At 38.8% G+C, this 21649-nt stretch overlaps 2 protein-coding genes across 9 annotated transcripts in view; one reads left to right on the forward strand and one right to left on the reverse strand.

The window, feature by feature from the left end:
• The window catches only part of ZSCAN31 (zinc finger and SCAN domain containing 31), a 21241-nt gene extending 13414 nt beyond the window's left edge, over positions 1–7827 (forward strand). The window contains exons 6-7 of one of the 6 annotated variants that reach the window (XR_013765195.1): positions 694–1157; positions 6499–7827. The gene's annotated coding sequence lies outside the window, so the exon portion shown is untranslated. Of the gene's footprint in view, positions 1–693; positions 1158–4819; positions 4871–6498 lie in introns of those variants that run through there. The other 5 variants (XR_013765196.1, XR_013765197.1, XR_013765198.1 and 2 more) reach the window with 5 other exon arrangements.
• Positions 6714–21419, reverse strand: PGBD1 (piggyBac transposable element derived 1). 3 transcript variants are annotated; one of them, XM_079147998.1, is made up of 7 exons: positions 21280–21419; positions 18038–18507; positions 16641–16776; positions 15585–15673; positions 12616–12723; positions 11555–11612; positions 6714–10224 (listed from the first exon to the last, which is right to left on the reverse strand). In XM_079147998.1, the coding sequence occupies exons 2-7, from the start codon at positions 18431–18433 to the stop codon at positions 8669–8671; spliced, it is 2343 nt and encodes a 780-aa protein (XP_079004124.1). In that variant the 5' UTR covers positions 18434–18507; positions 21280–21419; the 3' UTR covers positions 6714–8668. The 3 variants fall into 3 exon arrangements, with proteins under 3 accessions (XP_079004124.1, XP_079004125.1, XP_079004123.1); XM_079147999.1 differs by having other exon boundaries at positions 6721–10199; positions 12600–12723; XM_079147997.1 differs by having other exon boundaries at positions 6725–10226; positions 12600–12723.
• Positions 21420–21649: the final 230 nt, after the last annotated feature.

Here is a 21649-nt window from a genome sequence, read left to right on the forward strand (position 1 = left end):
CCCAGTTTCTTGTCATATAGGTTTTTTTTTTTTTTTTTTTTTTTTTTTTTGTGCGGTGCTGGGGATTAAACCTAGGGCCTTGTGCTTGACAGGCAAGCACTCTACCAACTGAGCTATATCCCCAGCCCTGTCATATAGGCTTCTTTAACATGAGGTTTGCTACATTAAAACCTCTAAAGGAAAGTATATGCTAGCAAGACAAAAGTCAGTTTCTTGTAACCTAATCATAGAAGTGACTTTTCAATCTTGATGTATTCTGTTGGTTAGAAGCAAGTTATTTGAAGGGAGAGAATTATATAAGGTCTTGAAAACTAGGATGTGGGGATCATTAGGCATCTTAAGACAGAGCCTCTACTCCAACAGAGCTGTGTCAAATGTTGGATGTGGCATTGTATGGTTATTATCCCATTCTCTTGCCCTTATTTATATTATCAAACTTTTAAATACTTGCCAAGCTGTTTAATGTGTAACAGTATCTTGTTTTTATTTTTAATGCCTAAATATAATGAAATTACATGTCTTTTTATATGCCTATTAGACATTTGCATTCCTCCTCCGTGAATTTTTTATTCATATTCTTTGGGACTTTTTAATCTTACCAGTGAGTAGAAATTCTTTACATTTTGTATCCTAATCTCTTGTTGTATACACAGACATATTTATCATATATATTTCATTTTTTAAAAAAATTAGGACTGAAGACAAGATGCTGAATGATGTAAACCTGCTACTAAATTATTGAGGCTTAGACTATCTGGAAAACCAAGATCAAAATTGTAATCATGCCAGTCTCCTGAAGTATAGAAAAGGGATATGAAAGTCACAATGGAAAAAAAAAAAAAAACAGCTTCATATGGAATCAGGAATCCAGCCTCCCAAGGAAAGAGTCCTATGAACCAGGAAATCTGCAGATAGCACTTCAGACACCTCTGCTACCAGGATTCCCCTGGGCCTTGAGTAACTCTGAACCATTTCTGGGAGATCTGACCTCAGAGATTACATCCAGAGTACTACACCAGGGAACAGCTCCTACAGCTTCTGGTGCTGGTGCAGTTCCTGACCATCCTACTCAAAGAATGTCATTGAGAAAGTAGAGACGACTCTGTGGTCTTGCTGGAAGAATGGAAGAAAGATTGAGGAATGAAGACAGCAGGTGGGTAGGTAGAAGGCTGGGAGGTATAAAGCCAAATGGGGGGCACCAACATGTTGTTGGGTCATGAGCAGTACCCTTAAGGAACTTTAATCTCAAAAAAAGAAAAAAAAAAAAAAAAAAAAAGAAAGAAAGAAAGAAAAAGAAAAGAAACTTTAGTTTTTATGGAGTCAAACTGAAGTTAACAGTTCCTGGCATTTTTCTTTTCCACTTTCTGATGCATCCTTGAATGGTTAAATGAAGCACTGATTCCTTCGTCCCATAAATCTCTTCTTTAAGGATTTAGCCCTAATTTGTGGCATAATTTCTAAAGAAACCTACTGATTAATAGTCCAGTGATCTCCATAAAAGGGATGTAATCCTGAAAAAAATTACCTCCAAGGCTATTACAGGCACTGTAATCATCCAGCTGTGCAACCCATAAAGGAAAACCCGGTTAAAAGAAAACCTCCAAAACTATGTGCCTCTTCTGACATGGAAGTACTGCCAGCTAGAGACAAAAGTAATCTAGGCTTATTTTCATTCTTTTCCCCCATTCATCAAGATTCTGTTCTATCAATCCTTGATGGCCATTTAGTACATATAAAGTATTTAATAATTTAGAAATGAATGAAGATCTGGGACGTTTAGTAAACAATGTATTGTTTGGCTTTTTTCCCCTATCATTTAAGTGTGTTTAGTTTAACCAGTTTAGATAGACAAGGAGAATTATCCCTCACCATGAAAAAGTGTGGATCTGCCTTTTTGAGAATGACCAGTAACTACCATTACATGGTTGCTATGCACAATTCTAGATACAATATGACTCTAGGGCCATGCTAAGAATTCTGTGTACTTTCCTTCACAGTTACATGGCTCCCATGTTAACTCTGGACTTTCTTGGCAGAGACTCTCACTGTTCCACAGGCACCCCCTTAAAGGGAAGGAGCAAGGTAGAGAACACAAGCACGAAAGAAAACAAAAGAACATTAAAAGACCCTTTTTGATGGCTGTTTATTTCCATGAACTTGGAATGAGAGAATAACCAGGGCCTACTGTTTGAATATTCTCCTTTGCTAACTGTACCTTTCCCTTTCATATCTATTTAGTTTTATTACTGTCTCAGGAGAGTGGTAAACAATGGTGGCCTTATTCACATGTTATCAGGGGAAGGTGGTAGAATATACAGGAAGGCCTCTGGTGAATATACTACTCGAGATATGGTTTATATATGAGGTATTGCCCAAAAGCTCATGTATTAGATAATGCAAGAATTTTCAAAGGTGAAATGACTGGGTTATGAGAGTATTAACCTAATCAGTGGATTAATCTACCTATGTGGATATCAAATGGGCAGTAACTCTAGGCAGGTAGGATGTATGTGGTTGGAGGAAATAGGTCACTAGGGGTATTATTTTGGGGGTTTCTATTTTGTATCTGGTGAGTGAAGCTCTCTCTGCTTCCTGGTTGCCACATCCTGAGCTGCTTTCCTCTGCCAATACCCTTTTGCCCTGATGGTCTGCATCACCCCCAGCCTAGACCTATGCATTTGGCCATCTATTAATGAACCTCTGAAACTATGAGCCCCAAAATAAACTTTTCCTCCACTTAAAGATGTTCTTGCTAGTTATTTTGGTCACAAGACAAAAAAATCTGACTAAAACAACACTCCTGGATTCTGTGCAATTATGGCAACATCCACCATAGCAGCTTGCCAGAGGTTAAGATCATAAGACTATCTCTACATTTTAACCAATTCTACTTGGAACACTGCCTTTTGCAGCACCTTGGACTGGAAATCTACATCTTTATCACCTTGTAATGAGTACTTGGCTCATGTACCACCTCATCTTGCCCACTCCTGCTTATGGGTTTTCTTCTCTAATCTTCCCAAATCCACTTCTGCATTATATATCTAGAAATTTACCCTCTCCTAGCATTTTCCTAGCTGTAATCTTGTGTGTATGTGCACACTAGGGATTAAACCCAAGGCTTCACATGTGCTAAACTCAAAAAGGAATCATCAGGGCTGGGGTTGTGGCTCAGTGGTGGAGTGCTTGCCTAACGTGAGGCACTCGGTTCGATTCTCAGCACCACATGTAAATAAAATAAAGGTTCATTGACAACTTAAAAAATATTTTAAAAAAGGAATCATTAGCAAACCACCTCCATATTTTTAAAAATTCCTTTTTATTCCTGCCACAGACTTAAGAGTATTTTTTGGCTTGAGGCCATTTGTAGTCTGATTTTAGTTCAGTGACTATTTGTCCTGGCATCTGTGCTGAAGTGAATTATTTAATGTGCCTCATTTAAACATGGATATTTGATAGCTGGGAGTGGTGATGCACACCTGTAATCCCAGCAACTCAGGAGGCTGAAGTAGGAGGATCACAAGTTTGAGGCCAGCCTGGGAAACTCAGTGAGATCCTGTCTCAAAATAAAATAGAAAGGGGCCTGGGGTTGTTGCTCAGTGGTAAAGCGCTTGTCTGGCACATGTGAGGCACTGGGTGGGTTTGATCCTCAGCACCACATAAAAATAAATAAATAAAGTAAAGGTATTGTGTTCATCTAAAACTAAAAAATATATAAAAAATAAAGTACTGGGAATGTAGCACAGTGATAGAGGGCCGCTGTATTCAATTCCCAGTTCTAACAAAAACAAAAAGAAAAGAAAAAAAGAAAAGCATGGCTATCCAGTTGGTAGTTAAAAGGACAGTTGGGAATAATGATTCATAAATTTTACAACTTAGATTTTTGATTTTATACATACTTGTCAGTGCTTAGGGATTAAAAAATAAAGTCAATTTTCTTTGTACCACAGCCTAAGACAAAGTCAAGATCCAGAGTGGCTCCCCATGAGTCAGTGTTCTGCTTTAGCAGAACATTTTCTGCCCTGTCTTATTACAAACTCCTTGCTACCTGCCTCTAGTTCCCACTAATCATTCAACTATAAGAACATAGTGTGTATGCTAGGTCACATCCATGAACCCTCCAGGTCAGTGCTTTATCTGTGACAGGGGACACAAAGTTTTCCATTATCTCTTTGTCTCAGTAATGTCCATATTTCCTGTAGTTCTCTACAGCTTGCTTATTAGATACCTTAGTAAATTCTTTTGAAATATCTTGAGTTTGTAGGTCTACTAGCTGTTGTGTAGACCTCTTCACCCTGGCTGCTTTGGTTGAAGTTCTCCAGATGTTCTCCAGCATATGACTTGTCCCATTTTTTACTTCCTAGCAATCTTCCTTCATCATGCCCAACAGGCTCTATATGTTCTTCATCCTTTTATATCTACCACAACTATGGGTCTAGATTGCTTGGCACCTCTTCTGGCACATCACACCACTGCTGACATCCACAAGAGTCTTCTTTCTAAATGCCATATTTTATCCAGAAAGTCCGTTTTTCAATGGCTTCCAAGTCCTAAGGCCATGTTGGTATCCTCTTCTTGTCTTCTGAGTAGCTGATCTCCAGTCCTTTGGATACTTCCATTTTTCCTGTCTGAACATTTACCAAACCTACTTACCAGGCCTGGCCCACTTTCCTGCTACTGTCCCCTCTGGAGCTTCAGTCTAAAGCAGGGAGGGGCCCTTGCAGTCTTAGTTAACATTCAAGCTTACTATTATTTCTTCTAATTAATTCTGTCCTCACCCAATATGGGGAAGGGCTGACAAATTTCTTTTGTATTTCAGATAAAAAATCCAAGGTTGAAAATATGAAGACTAAGAGCAAGAAAAAAAGAACTGGCCTTAGAGCAGGAAACACCCTTAATCCCATGCAGACCTCAAAAGTTAAGAGTTCCAAATGTGACAGAAGCAGTCGATGGGCAAATCCACAAGGGAAAAACAAGGTCCACTGTGTGTTGAGAGTAGGAACAGCTTTATCAAGTCCTGGGACCTCAGAATCCATCTTGAGTATATCAGGGAAAAGCCGCATCAGTGCACTGGTGGAAGGCATCACTGGCACAGCTTCCAACCGAACTCGGAGCCTGGGAGTGCTCAGCGACACCAGCCCTTCCTACTGCGAGCTACGCCTCATAGGGCCAACGTGGCAGTGGCAGGTGGCCGGGCTTCTATCCGCGGCTCAGCGGCTCCCAGCATCCGCGCACCAACACCCCCAACACCCGTACAGTTAACAATGCTGGGCAGCGCTTCTACTCATGGGGCGGTGCCCTTCTCAGTGGCGACCTCTTGCTGCTACACTGTTGCTTACTAAGAGCATTCAACAGTCATGAGAGGACTGCGGCAGTTGAATCGTCAGGGCTACAAACTTGTCCAGAACCGGCGAGAAAACATGGATGAGAGGTCTTATGAGTGTTAAGGGTGTCCAAACCAGATTCCACATGGGGAGAGGCCCTATCAGTGTGGAGAGTAGCAACAGTTTTGGTGGGCTTAACACTTCCTAAGCACAACTCTCCCCTCAGTCTCCCTCTACCCCCACACAAAATCAAGAAGCTGGGCGTGATGCACACCTGTAATCTCAGAGACTTGGAAGTCAGAGGCTAGTCACAGCAATTTAGTGAGACTCTCAGGAACCTAGCAAGACCCTATCTCAAAATTAAAAAATAAAAAAGGGTTGAGGATGTGTCTCAGTAGTAAAGCACTGTGGGTTCAAGCCCCAATACATAAATAAGGAAACATTGTCAATTAAAAAAAATGCTATGTGATCTTCCTGCCTTAGCCTCCAGAGCAGCTGGGATGACATGGATGTGCCACCATGCTGCGCCATTAACTAAATCAATAGATGAACCAATGAAAGAAGAAATGAAGAGCTAATTCCAGGAGTGCAGCTAGTACAGTGAAAACCAATTATGTCTTTGTTCAGAGCCCATTTTTATTACTTGCATTACTCATATACCTGTTACTAAACTTGCTATGGATCATACAGATGCTGTCATATAATAAAGCACACTCGGAGGCTACATTGACACTGATATAGTCCCTATCTTTAAAGTTAAATTCTGATTTAGTTAGCCTGTTAACTTTGGTAAATATATCTTGGAGAGAAACTTTACCACACTGTTATATTTGGCACTTTTCTCTTTCTGAACTCTGACAACCTCAGAAACCCACTGTAGTCAAGAAGTTTTATATTCTCTTGTGATTTTCCCTGAATGGCAGGGGAGTGAAACCACAGTAAAGAACTTTATACAAAATTTTTATTTTAAAAATGAAGAAAATGTTTAGTCTGAGTGTGGGCCTTATTTCAGAATGTAAGCAAAAAGGCAAATCAGACTGACCCTAATTTTATACCCAATTATTGATAATGAGAGAATTCCTATTCAGATCCCTCCGTGTAGATTCCTGAATTAGGTTTCTCAATGTGGGGGATACAGGAAAACTTGCTCATGGTATTTTGTCCTGCCTTACAGTAACCATGGTGACTCAGTTGGAACAGCTCCTTGGTGCTAGCCAGATTGCTGAAATGTCCCCCCCCGCCCCACCCCCCGTGCTGGAGATTGGACCTAGGACTTTACACATGTGAGCACTCTACCACTGAGCTATACCCTAGCTCCTCCTAATAGTTTAAAATCACCATTTGTTTTCACTATCTGTCACCCCATCAATGTTAATACCTTTCTTCTAAAGTATACTTTAAAGATAGCTATTTGTTTGGATTGCTAAATTCTCCCATTAAGTTGCAGTGTATTTGGAGTATTCTGAGTAGTATAGTAAATAACTTTAGGTCCTGTTTTGGTTGCAGAAGAGATTCTCTGTAAGTTTATTTTCTAGTAATGGACATGCCCTGAATAAAAATAACCATGTAAGGTAGTATTGGATGAACACCATAAAAGTGATATGGAGAGAAGTATCATAGAAGTAGCACAGGTGTTCAGCTCAATGGGCAGAGTACATATAAGTGATCATTCTTCTGCAAGTAACTTTGAAAAGTCCTTTCCTATGGCAATAGTCTTTCATAATTACAAAGGTGTTGAACTCCTGCAAGGTGACTGTTGTGGGTAGATGCTTACAGATAACCAGATATATTTCATGAAGAAATCAAATTACAGGAAATAATTAACATATTTTAAGCATCTTGTGTGGAATAGGTCAATCTGTTACTCTGCGACATGTCTTATATTTCCATCACAACTATGCACAAAACAAATTCCTGTTGAAAGAAAAGTTCTGTCTACAACACAACTGCAGTGGAATCCATTTTCTCTTTACTGGTTAATCTACCAAAACTACATTTCAACACTAATGAATCACAGTATACTTTTTCCAAGAATTTCTGCTTATTCCTGGATTCACTCCTTACGGCATTTCAAAATGGTATGATGTCAACTTGTTATCATTTCCTTTTTTGACCCTGATTTGCTTCATATTTTCCTGTTTTCTTCAACTCTTTTGATTTCTGCTGCCAATTGTCACATTTTTCACGTCAATATTCAGTGGCACAGTTTTGCCTCTGGTTTTTCGTCTATTGAACTCTCCAACATTTGTCTGGCCCATCTTGCCTACATAATCTGATCCAGCTTTATACCAATGCTGGTCTTAAGCTTATTAACACACGTTTTGTTTAGATAATTCTTAGCTTATGGGCAACAACTCCATTTTGGACTATGGATTCAGTGACATTCTATGGTTATTATATTGCCTGCATTTTTAAAATGGTATTCTTCTGGTTGACAGGTTTTTCTTGAACTGAAGGACCTTTTGAAGTACAGTTTTTTCATGTTTCATTTGTAAAAAACGAAGCAGAAAACAAAAAATCCTGAAAATCCAAATAACAAACAGAGCAAAACTGTGTGCCTTCTATTTATCTTTGATTCTAATCTTGGTGGTTGTTTAAAGAAAAATAAAATATCTACATTTGTTTTATCAGGTTCAAAGTATGTTGGGAATTGTCAAGTCCCTCTTTTCATCACGTTGTATATTTTTTGTTAACATTTGTTATGCCTTATTCTAAAATTTAGTCTCAAACTGGAATGCCTTTGAGGACAGATAATTCTATAGAGGTCTTTTGACTTAAATAGTTCAGCATTTATATTGTTTTATTTTGGTATCTAATCAGATTCTTATTCATAGCCCATAAAAAGAAATGTGAACTTAATATTGGACTTTGCTGATGTACTTGAGAGTCTGAAATTTTTTAAAGAAATCATAGCCCTACAGAAAATGTTCTATTTTGTTATGGTTCTCTTTTATTGATGGGGATGAAGTGGGGGTTTCTCTTAGTCATTTTTTATTAAACTATTTCTGGAAGAAAATTGAAAAAAACTTAAATGACATTCTCTAGAGAAGATAAAAAAGGGGGAAGAATTTCATTCTTTAATGCATAAAATAAATTCAACAAATGATTTCTCACATCTGATACAAATTGGACATAGAAAAGTACCACTGGAGTTCAACATTTTCTGATAACTTTTTAACATTGTTATAATAATCTTTGAAACTTTTATATAAATGTCTCATTTTAAAAAATAGTAGTTACTCATTAATTGCATTTTATACATCAGATTTGCTTTGGTAGGATACAACCAAATGTGTAGTTGTGATTTTTCCATCTTATTACTGTATGCATTTTGTTTATCTGCCTTAGTCTGGAAGATTAGCATTGTGTCCCAAGTAATAATGTGCAACACATCTCCGAAAGTCCAAGAGGTCTAAAGAGGAACCAGGGTTACAGACTCTGTGTAGTTGCCATGCATTGTTCATGGCTACATCAATCATGTAGCTCACCAAAATTGAATACCATTTCTTGCTTCTTAACCTCACTCTATATTTGGAAATAATTTGATCCATTTTAGCTACACCTTTCCTGCATTCCTCATACAATTTCACTATGCATGGTTGATTTACCTGTGGGATCTCTTCACCATCAGCAAAACAACTTATTTCACTGACTGGTTCTATGCCTACAGCATTGGAGCACAGACTGATAATACCATCACCATGCCAACGACATAAAATTATTTCATCATTTTCTTCTACTCGGAAATCAAAATATCCCCTCTTCATTTTTTTCATATGTTCTGCATTCATAAGAGGACATTTTTCAGTCCTGTTTTCACGAATTGATCCTGTTGCCCTCACTCCCTTCTTCTTCAAAGCTGAAACCAATTTGACACTTGTAAAGAAGCTATCAAAACACAGGTGATAGGGATACTGACCTCTCTCTAAAAGAACATCAGCAAAGTTCATCACTAAATTTCCACCTAACCCAAGGTCAAGATCCTTATCTGCCTCCATAGTTAATTCTTCTTGATAGGGCTCAAACCAAACCAGATAACCCTGTGTGGTTGTACCACACCAAATTTTATAGCCAATTCTAAGAGGCTTTCCATTCAGAAATTGGTCACTATCAAAGCATTCACACATTGATTTATCAAAGCAATAGTATTCTTCTAGAGGAGCATACAAGAGGAAATTTTTATTCATTTGCTTTATGAGAGGTCTCAATTTTGAAAATTTATCTTTTTGATCTAAGTGGCTATTATCTGCAAAATGTAGGTATGAGAAAATCAATTCGAATCTGTCCCTTCTAATTGCATCTCTAACCAGGTTCTGATCAGCATCAGAGATTTCCCAGTACATTCCCCTTCTGGGACGCCTTACAAATCCACTCCAAAGTAGGACACCAAATACACATCTCATTTCCTGAACTGTGACTTCTAAGTTAACATTTTTCTGAGAAGCATAATTATTGGTTTCATTGACAATTAAGTTGAATGTTTCATCATCAAAAAACAATTCAAAGAGCTCTACTGGGTTCAACTTTTCACTCTTGAGATTTAAAAGTCCAGAATCCAGTGCTGACCAGCTGGGAAAGTTGGGCTTAATGTCTCTTTTGGTCCAACTTTTTTCTGGGACACTTGACACCTTCAGCTTCTTCTGAGAAGGCTGAGCTTCAGGTTCATCTTCCTCCACTTCTGAGTCATCAGAAAATGCAAGACCTTGGAGCAGTTCACTCACTCGAGCTTTGTCTTTTTTTCTTCCTTTTCGGGTAATGTCTCCTGCTGCATACTGCAAGGATGCAATGTGCATCCGGGCCCAAGAGTCACGGGGTGGGTGATGATCCTTCAGAGTGTTCAAATTTGAGACTGTCTTTTCAGTAGGGACAGCAGAACTACAAGAGATGTGGGGTGCATAGTCTCTGGGAAAGAAAAAAGAAAATATGCTACAAAAAACCTAAGTCTCACTCTTTCCAATATGTTAAATCTAACGCAGTACGGTAGTGTGCTAATTCTCACTTTTCATGTTTTCATGGGGAAAACTGGCTAGACTTAACATTTCTGGCCTCTCCCCAATGCACTTCTCAGGACATAACTGTTGAATTTAGAAGAAACTCAGCATCCTTAGCATAGCACCTCCCTCTATTCTCTTCAGGAGTAGGATGCAGACATTCCAAATTCCTTTTTGTCACTAGTTGCAATGGGCAGGCCCACACAAGACCTCCACTGCACTTCTCCTCTGCTAGTTTGAACCTATTTAGCTCTGCCTCTGAGCCACTTTATCCAGTCTAGCTCCTGTCAATAAGTTGAAGGTTCTGGAACCATCTGTTTTATTCAACTGTGTCCATGTCAACTGGTTCTTAATTTGGAAAAGGAAGGAGGTTGCTATGTACCTCCTCACACCTCACAAAGATTTTATAAACATGGAAGGACTTAGCCTCTCTTTGTTACATATTCATCTGGTAGGTGTATTTCTTTGAGTGGAAATAAAAAAGAAAAAACTCATTGCACTCAAATGGATTTTTATGGGATTTACAAGAAAGAAAACTAAAGTTTTTCTAAGATGAAAGTACTATTTTTATACTAATGCTTTTTAAATTCTGGGTATTTAAATTTTATTAGTGTCCTATTAATAAACCAGTCTAGTTTTAGAAGACACAAGGGGGAAAATGCAGGTTAAAAGAGTATACTTTAATATATATTATACTACATATGTTTATTTATTAAAGCATTTACTTCCTGGGTATCTTCAATATCTACATGTATGACCTATTCAATACATCCATCTTATGAGTTCCCTGACATCCTTAATTTTGGGAATACTTCTTGAATCCTGTCATGACACAGACTTTTTACTGTTGAAATTTAAACTCTTAAGAACTATACATTACATTAAATCCAATGCGGTGAGAAGGGTCTGGGAGTGCGAAATGGGAGAAAGAGTGAGGTGAGGAAGCTGGGTGGGCATGGGGACTAGAAGCGGGTGTGGGACCACAGGGGTTGGATCACGGTAAGATTACTGCACCAAATCTACAGTCTATTTTCAAACTTTTTATTATGTAAAACAATATCTATCTATCTATCTATCTATCTATCTATCTATCTATCTATCTATCTATTTATGGTATGAGAGGTTGAACCCAATAGTTCTGTTTCAATTTCTTCTTCTCACTTAGTGAGACCCTATCTCAAAAAGGAAAATAAAAAGGAAAATAAAAAATATGATTCATTTATGACCACAGACACTCACCTGTTGGGTATTCCTGAAGTCTTCCTACCTTGACCCATTGCTTCAGAAGTGTCTTGTTCTATATTAAACAAACCATCTTTAGTTACAATTACTTTTGCTAAAATAATACATTAATTATTTAATATAATGTATTCTATGAATTTAGAAAAAGCAATCTCTCTGGCTAGGAATAGATGTTCCAAATTAAAAGAAACAAAAAAAAAATCAATGGAATTTAGTGTTGTGGCATATACTTATTAATACTAGCTACTTGGGAGACTGAGGCAGGAGAATCATAAGTTCAAGGCCAGCCTCACTTAGTGAGACCCTATCTCAAAAAGGAAAATAAAAAAGGCTGGGGAGGTAACTCAATGGTAAACTACTACTAGGTTTGATCACCAGTACTGCCCCTCAAAAAACAAAAAGAAATCAACAGGTGTTTCAGGGTGCCCAGTTTCAGCAATACTACAAAATGTGGCATGCTGTGGGAAAATAAGAAAGGTTGACCTGAGCACCAAACACCAACTGGGGAGAAGGCATAACAGGGCAAGGTACCTTTAAAGAAAACATGGAAAGTACTACTTTTGCAACTTGTTGGTAGCCTAAATATTGTTTCAAAATAAAATGTTAAAATGATTCATCTATCAGTTAATAAAACAAAAGAGAAAGAAAGAAAACACGAATAGTAGTGGTCTCAGGTAAAGAGAACTTCCTCTGAGGTAAAGAGGGATCAGGCAGAGGCATCTGTGGGCCTTCTAAATATGAAGGGATATAGAATCCTTGATGGGGAAGAAAGAGATGCAAAGGAGTTACTGAGTAAATAAAAGGAATAGGGAGAGATAATCAGAGAAAATCACAACAAGAACTACCAACCTGGGCAAGTAGCAGCAGCAGAAATGTGAATGGAAAGAATGCAAATTATAAGGACTGAGAAAAGCCTGTAGGCAGAGGCCAGAAGAAGGGGAAGGCGGGGCAAGGATCTACAGTACGTACTCTGAAGGGCCAAGTCAGAGAAAGGATAGGAGAAGGATAGCACAGACGGGACCAGTCAGAAGCCTGTTCTTACTCATCTGGCTTGTAACCTTTTCTTGAGCTGAGTTCTCACAGAGGTTCCTCTGAACCAGACTCAGATGTGGCCACTCTGCTGGAGCAAAGGCGTGGGCTGCTTCCTTCCCAGTCTTCGCTGACATCTAAAAGGCAAAAGTGGCCTTTCAGTTTTCACCATGGTAAGGAGAAGGGGTCCAGTTGTGAAAGCTGTTGAATATCATACTACAGAACAGTGGAATCAGCCATTCAGGGCATTCGGTAAATTTGTGAGAACTTTTTGGTTTTAACAGTGATACCTAACACTAGCTCATGACAATGTTATTTACAGGATATGCCCATCCTGAAATGCATGGTATAGTCCCACACTACAACAAAATTCACATATCCTGTAGAACTTTTTGGTGTCCTGTTGAACCAAACCTACAATTGATATAAATTGGCTGCATCGAAGTGTAAGAATTCTGGAAAGTTTTTATGAGATGATTTTAAAAAAACCAACAGTAATTTAAGAAAATTTCAGAGAAGGAAGCTTACATGGAATAAAGCATGTTATGTAAGTTGACTTAAGCTGGGCATGGTGGCACATGCCTGTAATCGCAGCAACTGTGGAGACAAAGGCAGAAGGATCACAAGTTCTAGGCCAGCCTATACAACTTACCAAGACACTGTCTCAAAATAAAAAACAAAAAGGGATGAGAATGTTGCTCAATTGTTGAGTACTTCTAGGTTCAATAATCCCCAGTACTGCCAAAAAAAAAAAAAAAAAAAAAAAGGACTCAAATTGTTCTACTCACTGTTTTAACAGCATTTTCTATTATAGTTGACAGGCATTTCAATATAAAATGGCACTTAGGGAAAATGCAAATAAACTGATTACAAATATATAATGGAAAAGACTTTTAATTGATGTAGAACTTAATATAAATGCAGAGATCTCATTCAATTTCATTAATGAAGAATGTTTAAAAATATTTCAAAGCCAGAAATATAAGACAGCTAAGTTAGAAAAATTATACACTGTAATTATTTATTTTGGGGGTTATCTATGGTTTTCTATATTTATCTGACACTGCTTCCAAAGGTCTACCATATGCTTTTTACTAACCTTTTGATTTTGTTTCATTTTCTAATCAACCCTTACTTTCTCTTTGCCTGAAAATGGGTATCATTTCTAGTCTTGCACAGACTGAATATCTGTTTTGACAAACAGGTGGGTTTCAAGACAGAGGTATATTTTCTCTATACCTCATCACTATTCCATCCCAAACTGCAAACAATTATTTTAATACTTAAAGACCTATCTCATGGGCTGGGTGTGGTGGTACTCCAAGCTACTTGGGAGGCTGATGCAGGAGGATTACAAGTGTGAGACCAGCCTCAGCTAATTCAGTGAGAGCCTACCTTGAAATAAAGAGTAAAAAGGACTGGGGCTATAGCTCAGTGATAGAGTGTCCTGGGTTCAATCTCCACTACCAAAAAAAAAAAAATTATAAAGTAAAAAATATGAAACCTACTTCATTTAAATAGCACATCTCTTCTTTGATCTCTTTATCAGTCTACTTTGCCTTGAAACTTATATTGGTTTCTTGGGCTTTTGTAACAAACTTAATATAGCTTACAACAACAGAAATTATTTCTCTTACAGTTCTAGGAACTAGAAGTCTAAAATTAATCTGTCAAAACTGGGTGTGGTGGTACTTGCCTGTAATCCTGGAGATTTGGGAGGCTGACGTAGAAGGATTTTAAATTCAAGGCAAGACTGGGTAGCTTAGCAAGAGCTTGTCTCAAAATAAAAAATAGAAGGGGCTGGGATGCAGTTCAGTGGTAGAGTGAACCTGGGTTCAAATCCTAGGACTACCAAAAAAAAAAAAAAATCACTACATTATATTACATTTACGACCATAAATTTTTTTTTTTTTTTGGTGGTACTGGGGATTGAACCCAGGGTCAGTCTACCACTGAGTTATACCTCCAGCCCCCCTTTTTAATTTATTTTTTTTAAATTCTTTTTTAGTAGTGGATGGACTTTTATCTTGTTTATTTATATGTGGTGCTGAGGATAGAACCCAGTGCCTCACACATGCTAGGCAAGCACTCTATCACTCAGCCACAACCCCAGCCCCAAGCCCCTTTTATTTAGACAGGGTCTCGACAAGTTGTCCAGGTTGGTCTTGAACTTATACCCACCTCAGTTGGTGGGATTACAGGCATGTGCCACAATGCCCAGTCACAACTGGGTTGATATTTAAAATGTATATATGCTTTCTTAAAATTTTTATTATTTCATTATTTTTTATATACTTATTTTATTATCCACACATTTATTTTCAGGAAGACAAAACAAAGTACTTATTAAGAATAGTTCTTACTGAGAACAATAAGAACTCACAGAAAAGGACTGAGCGAAGAAAGGATTTCACGAAGATCGTATCTTGAGAAAACTGATGTACCAGCAGCGTGTAAGAGGACTTAAACGGGAAACATGAAATTTTTTAAAAACTAAATAACTAGGAAAACAAATGAACCACTGAGACACTAAAAAGAAAAAAAGCAGTTCATTTTGTGAAGATGATGTGGAGTTTTATTTTGCATATACAATATTTCTGTTATCATCACCAAATATTAATTGGATATGAGCTGAGCATTGGGACTACAAAGGAATGTGAAAAAGTGTCCTTGTTCTCATGCTAAGGAGAAAAGCAAGAGATTCCAAAGACAAGTTATCCGTTGATCAGCATTAAAAGAGCAGAGGGGCTTTCTGAAACCCCTCAAATCTTCAGATTTGGATGTACTTCCTCAACACAGTATAAAATGAGGTAGTAGAATGTAATCAACATGAACTTCTTAGATTATTGAGCACATGGCCTGTGACATTCTGTGATAAAATGACCTCAAGAAAATATGCCATCTGAGGAGGAGTGTGGGCCAAGAGAAAGGTAAAGAACAGGTCAAAGAGAAAAGGAGGGTAACTACCGAGGCTCCAAAGCCCAGGCACCTTGCTCACCTGGAACCTGGGTGGGTTAAACTCAGGCGCTGTTGCCTTATTTCTGGAACTTTCTTCTTGGAAAAGGGCTGGTCCTTGGGGAGTAAACCCTGTAAAGAAATGAGATAAAAGTCCTGAAATGCAATGGTCTGAAAGAGTATCCTCTGTTTAGGATCTAGCCTCCAAACCTTGTATTTTTATTAAATATCCAAACTAAGATGTAAACCTTACTGTCTAGGACAGGACATTGTAAATGAATTCTGAAATTCTAAAACTTCAGGATCTCCCACCCCCAAAGTGAATGAGATTTATGAATTCATAAGGTGGTTTACAGTAATGCATTTTCACAAATGAAAGTTAAAATCATGTATGAAAATAGAGGGGAGAAAGAAGCTGGTGATGACTGCTCAGGTGGGAGGCACAATATCCACTACAACCTATTCTTGAAAACTTCTCATCTTTTGGGGGTGGTGGTGGTACAGATTTAGAAACGTAGAATACAGAGTTCTCATAGAGAAGGTATACTGGTTAAAGGTAACAAGCCTTAAATTTTAGAAGTGGCTCTTCCTCTGTTGACCCTGGGCAAATCACACACACATATATATTTTTTGGTCCTGGGGATTGAACCCAGGAGCACTGTACCAATGAATTACATAACAGTCTTTTTGATTTTAAATTTTTTATTCTGAGACAGAGTCTTGCCAAATTGCTTAAAGCCTTACTTACTTGCCCAGTTTGGCCTCAAATTTGAGATCCTCTTGTCTCAGCCTCCTGAGTTGCTGGAATTATAGATGAGTACCACTGTACCTGGCTAAATGAGCAAATTTTGAAAACCTAATATACAGCACAGTGATTACAGTTAACAATAATATATTGCATAGTGGAAATTTCCTGAGAGTAGATCTTAAATATTCTCACCACACTCACCAAAGGTTAAGAAGTTTGTGGTAATCAATTAATAATATACATGAAAAACAAAAAACAAAACCTTGAGGGTACAGATAATCAAGTTTCTACTAAGGAGACCATGCACCTGTCAGTGGCCTGCTTCCAGTCTTTACTAAACTCACCACTCACCACTCACTTCTTGGGGGAGCTGAGAAGGTTCACATGTCAGGGTGGTTACCCCAGGCAGGGGCTGACACTCCAAAGAGGCTTCTTGATACTGTGTCATAACTAGGTGCATGTCTTGTCCCTGAATGTAGAAAGAGGCCTGGAAATGAAAGATTGACCTTAAAAAAGTGTTTTGGTGGAAACTGAACAGCAGTTACAGACTTCTCCAAAAGAGCAGAGAATAAGCCCTGTTTAATCTCTTGAAGAAGCAGCAAGTGTTAAATAAGAACTGCATGCTTAGAGTTAGGTCCGATTCAGTATCTAGGGTACAGAATAGAAGCAAGGCAGACAAGACAAGCAAAGGATTCCTGCCAAGAAAAACAAAACAAAAAAAAAGACTTGTTAGGTGAATGTTTAATAAGAACTAGGATTATGTACATTGTCACAAAATGTCTTCTACACATTATTTAGTAATTTTGAAGGGGAAGATGGTAACTTTCTAGTAAAGAAATCTGTTAGGCACCACCATAACCTCATCAGTATTGGGATAAACCATCACAGCCTCCTGAAATGGCAGACAAAGCACTATCCCGGGGGAAGGTATTCTAGCCTAAATGCAATCTGGATCTAATCAGGAGAAAATGGAAGACAAACAGAAGCTGAGGGAAATCTTCCCAAAAAACTGCCTTTACTTTTCAAGATTATCCATGTCATGACAAAGACTGAGCAGATTCATGGAGACTACATGAATCCATGTAGTTAGATGTTGTATGTGGGGGATGGAGTTGCAGCTTGGTGATAAAGCACTTGCCTAGCACATGTGAGGCACTGGGTTCGATCCTTAGCACCATAAAAAATAAAGTCATTGTGTCCATACACAACTAAAATATGCAAATATATTTTAATAAATAAATAAATGTAATATGTGATGCTTGTTGGCTTATGGTCTGAATCGAAGAGAAATTTGCCATAAAGAACACTATTGGGATATTGTGGCAAAATCTGAACAAGTACTAGGGTTATATGATAGTATCATAACAATTTTATGTAATTTCCCTAACCTTTGTCATTGTATTCTGGTTATACAAGAGAATGAAATATATACTGATGTGTTTAGAGGTACAGGGGTATAATGTTTACAATTAATTCTCAAATGGTTCAGGGAAAAAAGTGTGTCTTCGTATGAATACACACATACAAAGAGAGGGCTCACTTGCACAAGAATACGAGGTAGGATGTGGTACATCATGAAATAAGTATTAACAACTGGTGAACCTGGGTGAAGAGTATATAGGAGTTCTCTGTACTATTCTCCTAATCATTCTGTAGCTTTTAAATTATTTAAAAACAAAGTTAAAAAAATTAATAGATCCATATACATCACTTCTTTTCCCACATCACCACACACATTATCTTCTCACCTGCTGTCCTGTGTCTCCATGTCCAGAGGTTAGATTCTCTAGCATTGTCACTGCCTCCTCCCCACTCTGCAGAGGATACATCTGCATCCAGGCCTGCAGTTCCTTGGGCAGGATGGTCAAGAACTGCTCCAGTACCAGCACCTCCAAAATTTGCTCTTTGGTATGCATCTCTGGCCTCAACCATTGTTGGCAAAGTTCTCGAAGTTGGGTCAGAGCCTCCCGGGGCCCAGGAGCCTCCTGGTAACAGAACTGCCGGAATCTCAGGCGACAAAATTCCTGAGTGCAGGAGCTGCCCTCCTGTGTGTTGTACACTTGCTCCCAAGTGGGATCTTCCACCTTTACTTTCACAAGGCTGTCTTCATTTTCAGGAGCAGAACCCGGTAAAGCTTCGTACATGTTGGGATTTGTAGCTAGAGAAAGGCCTTTTTGGCTGAGGACTATGCTTCAAATATTGTTTCCCAAATATACATCTAAAGTATAAGAATTGATCAGAAACATACAAATTACATGAGATTCAAAACCTTATACAATGTACTTTGTTCCCATGGTAGGTCATTCCAAAAGCTGAGCTTGCTTGCCTCTATTACAAGTGAAATGAATAAGAAGTATATCTTGAACCCAGATGTAAGGGATGTAGAATATGAGGAAGAAGGGTTATGAATAATAAACACTGGAGCAGCTTACATTTCAGCTGGGAAAAAGGGATAATTTTGCCCATGGAGGAGCCAGATGGCTAGCACTGTGGACATATAATGCAATGTCAAAGGTCATTTCCATGTATGTACTGAGTACTCCATTTTGTTCTTTTTCTTATTTTCTTCCCTTTGTGGTACCGGGGTTTGAACCCATGGGTCCTCAAACACTGAGCTACATCCCCAGCTCTTTTAATTTTTTTATTGTGAGACAGGGTTTAAGTTGCCAAGGCTGACCTGGAACTTGTGATCCTCTTGAAGCAGCTAGGATTACAAGTGTGTATTACCTTGTCTGGCAGAATATGTCACTTAAAGTGCAGTAACAGAATGTTTCCAAAATCTCCTATCCCCAAATACCTTCTGTAATGAGATTTTTCCACTCGTCTCCTCATGAAGTGGAATCTTTTTCTTTGTCTTGAATCTGTGCTGATCTATGACTTGACTAATGGAATATGGCAGATAAGGCACTGTAAGAAGTGCCTCTATAGCTCTTGGCATGCTACCATGATAATGCCATGCTGTAAGGGAGTTGAAACTAACCCATTAAGAGGTTAAGATGGATGAGAACCAAGGCTCCAAAGCTAAAGCCCAGTTAGCTTAGTTAGGCCTACTGCCCAGATAGTTCACCAGCTGAATGTAAATATATGAGTAACTCCAAGTGAAACTAGCAGAAGTGGCAGTCTACCAACAGAATCCTGAGAAATTGTTTTTAGCCATTAAGTTTAGGGTTTTAGTTTATTTTTTGTACAATAGATAACAGCAGACACGCATTAAGTTCCTTTTTCCTGTCTCCTCGCTTTCTCCAGCTATGATCTCAATTTCAATATATGTCTCTGTTCCAAGAACACTCAAATCTTTGTCTGGCTCCAACCTGCATTTCACACTGTAGACCCACATCTTGAAATGGCTAGCAGGATGCCTCCAGCTATAGGCTTTTCCTGCACCATAATTTAAACATCCCAAACCAGAGACCCCTTCAAACCAGCACTCTGCATTTCTCCTTTCTATTGGTGTCACCATTTTACATGCATAAAAAAATCCCTTATAAATAATCCTTATAAATAATCTGAGTCCAGTTAATTCTTTATACAAAATGTCTCCTTCCTTTATCCTTTATTATCATTTTCATTCATTATTTCTATCATTTTTGGGGTGGTATTCCTGCTTGACCTCCCATCTTTGGATTACTATTTCCTAAAGCACAATTTTGACAACATTCAACTCACCTCTTATGGTACTATGGAACATTTATTTGGTATTTGTTCCTATTTCCTGGCATACAACTTCTAAATATCCTTGGAATCTTCAAAGTAATAAGTTTCTTTTTGTATATTAATGACTGATGGCTGGAAGCCCCTAGGTGGCTTCAGAATGGAAGCTGGTCACCCAAAAGTACAAGGCAGAATTAAGAAGGTTGAGACTTTCAGTTCCTTCCCCAACGTCAAGGGAGGGGAGAGGAGCTGCAAGCTAAGGTGATCACCAATGAATACTCATTTAATCAAATGTGCCCATGCAATGAAGCCTCTATAAAACCCCAAAAGGACAGAGTTCATGAAGCTTCCACATAACTGGACATGTGGAAGTTTTGGGAGGGTATAGAAGCTTCATGCTCCTTTTCCCACACTTAACCCTATGCAACTCTTCATCTGTATCCTTTGTAAAATCCTTTATAATACCAGTAAGCATGTACTTCCCTGAGTTCTGTGAACTCAAGAGAAGGGACTGTATGAACCCTGACTTCTAGATGATTTCAGAAGTCCAGGTAAAATAACCTGGGGACTACAATTCACATTGGGAGTAGGGGGCAGTATTGGAAGACTGAGCTCTCAACAGTTGAGATCTGACAGTATCAGCAATGAATTGAATTAGAGGGGGGCACCTAGTTGATGTCCTACACAGAATTAATTGCTTGCTTGCTGACGGAGAGAAATTCCAACATCATTTGAATTCACAGAAGTTACTTGTATTGATTATTGGAGTGTGAGAGCAGGAAAAAAAAGTTTGTTGCCCTTACACATTTCCAAAAGGGGGAACAAGGTACAAATACCCCTCCTTGAACTAAATTTAAACTCCCAGGAACCTGAGCTTTATCAGGGTTTACTCATTTGCTTGTCACTCAATTTCCTGAGCACCTCATTATTTCCCAGGCATAAAGCTCAATCTGGAATAAAAGACAATCCCTATCTTCAAGAAAACTATGGTCTTCCCAAATTCCTCATGTCACTGCAATGATATTTATTCAAAAATTTTCCACCTAGTTTGTACTTTATAGCAAGTACCATAATCTTTCTAAGGCAAATTCCCAAGGCCTCGCGCAAATGCCACCTCTTATGTACATGCATAAAACTTTCTGTGTACATCCTTAAACCCCACATACAGAGGGGAAAACTGTTTTGTCCACTAAGAAACACAGGTGGCGATGGAGCCATGGAAACAACTGCACCCACCACCCTCTTTCTCCATCTTGCATTACATATCACCCCACCACCAGCCCTGCACCTTGAGGATAGGGGTTTATCTTTGCATAGACCCTAGGAGCCCAGTACGTACCTGGTATTTGACAAATGTGGGCTCTTGATGAACGTACGTGGATGTACCTGATGCCAGTAGCCAGGACTCTCCGATGGACCCAAAATGCAGTCTATTAAGAGTGCATGCCAGCAACTAGCACAGCACCTGGCACATAGTAGGCACTCAATAAGTGTCTCTAAAAGTTCAGGGAAAGTGCGCAACAAAAACTTGGCCGACCTCGCGAAGAGTTCCCAAGAGAAAAAGAAGGCCCGGGCCCCTACAGTCGGGAAACGCTGGTTGGTTTCCACAGACCCCTGCCAGGGAGTCAAGCTGGGCGGGTAAATCTCCGCGGTGCTTCCTTTATCCGGGCCGGAGGCTGAGGGGCACTTCCTGCAGCCAGAGATGCCGC

Source organism: Sciurus vulgaris (assembly GCF_902686455.1).
Source record: "Sciurus vulgaris genome assembly, chromosome: 7".
NCBI lineage: Eukaryota > Metazoa > Chordata > Mammalia > Rodentia > Sciuridae > Sciurus > Sciurus vulgaris.

Excerpts from the sequence above, each read along its gene's own strand:
- PGBD1 (XM_079147997.1), bottom strand. The coding sequence starts at position 18,433 with ATGTACGAAGCTTTACCGGGTTCTGCTCCTGAAAATGAAGACAGCCTT. Across the intron at positions 12,724-15,584 it reads TTAACCCACCCAGGTTCCAG|ATGTCAGCGAAGACTGGGAA; the intron begins GTGAGCAAGGTG and ends TTTGCCTTTTAG. Across the intron at positions 10,227-11,554 it reads ACTTCAGGAATACCCAACAG|AGACTATGCACCCCACATCT; the intron begins GTGAGTGTCTGT and ends TTTCTTTCCCAG.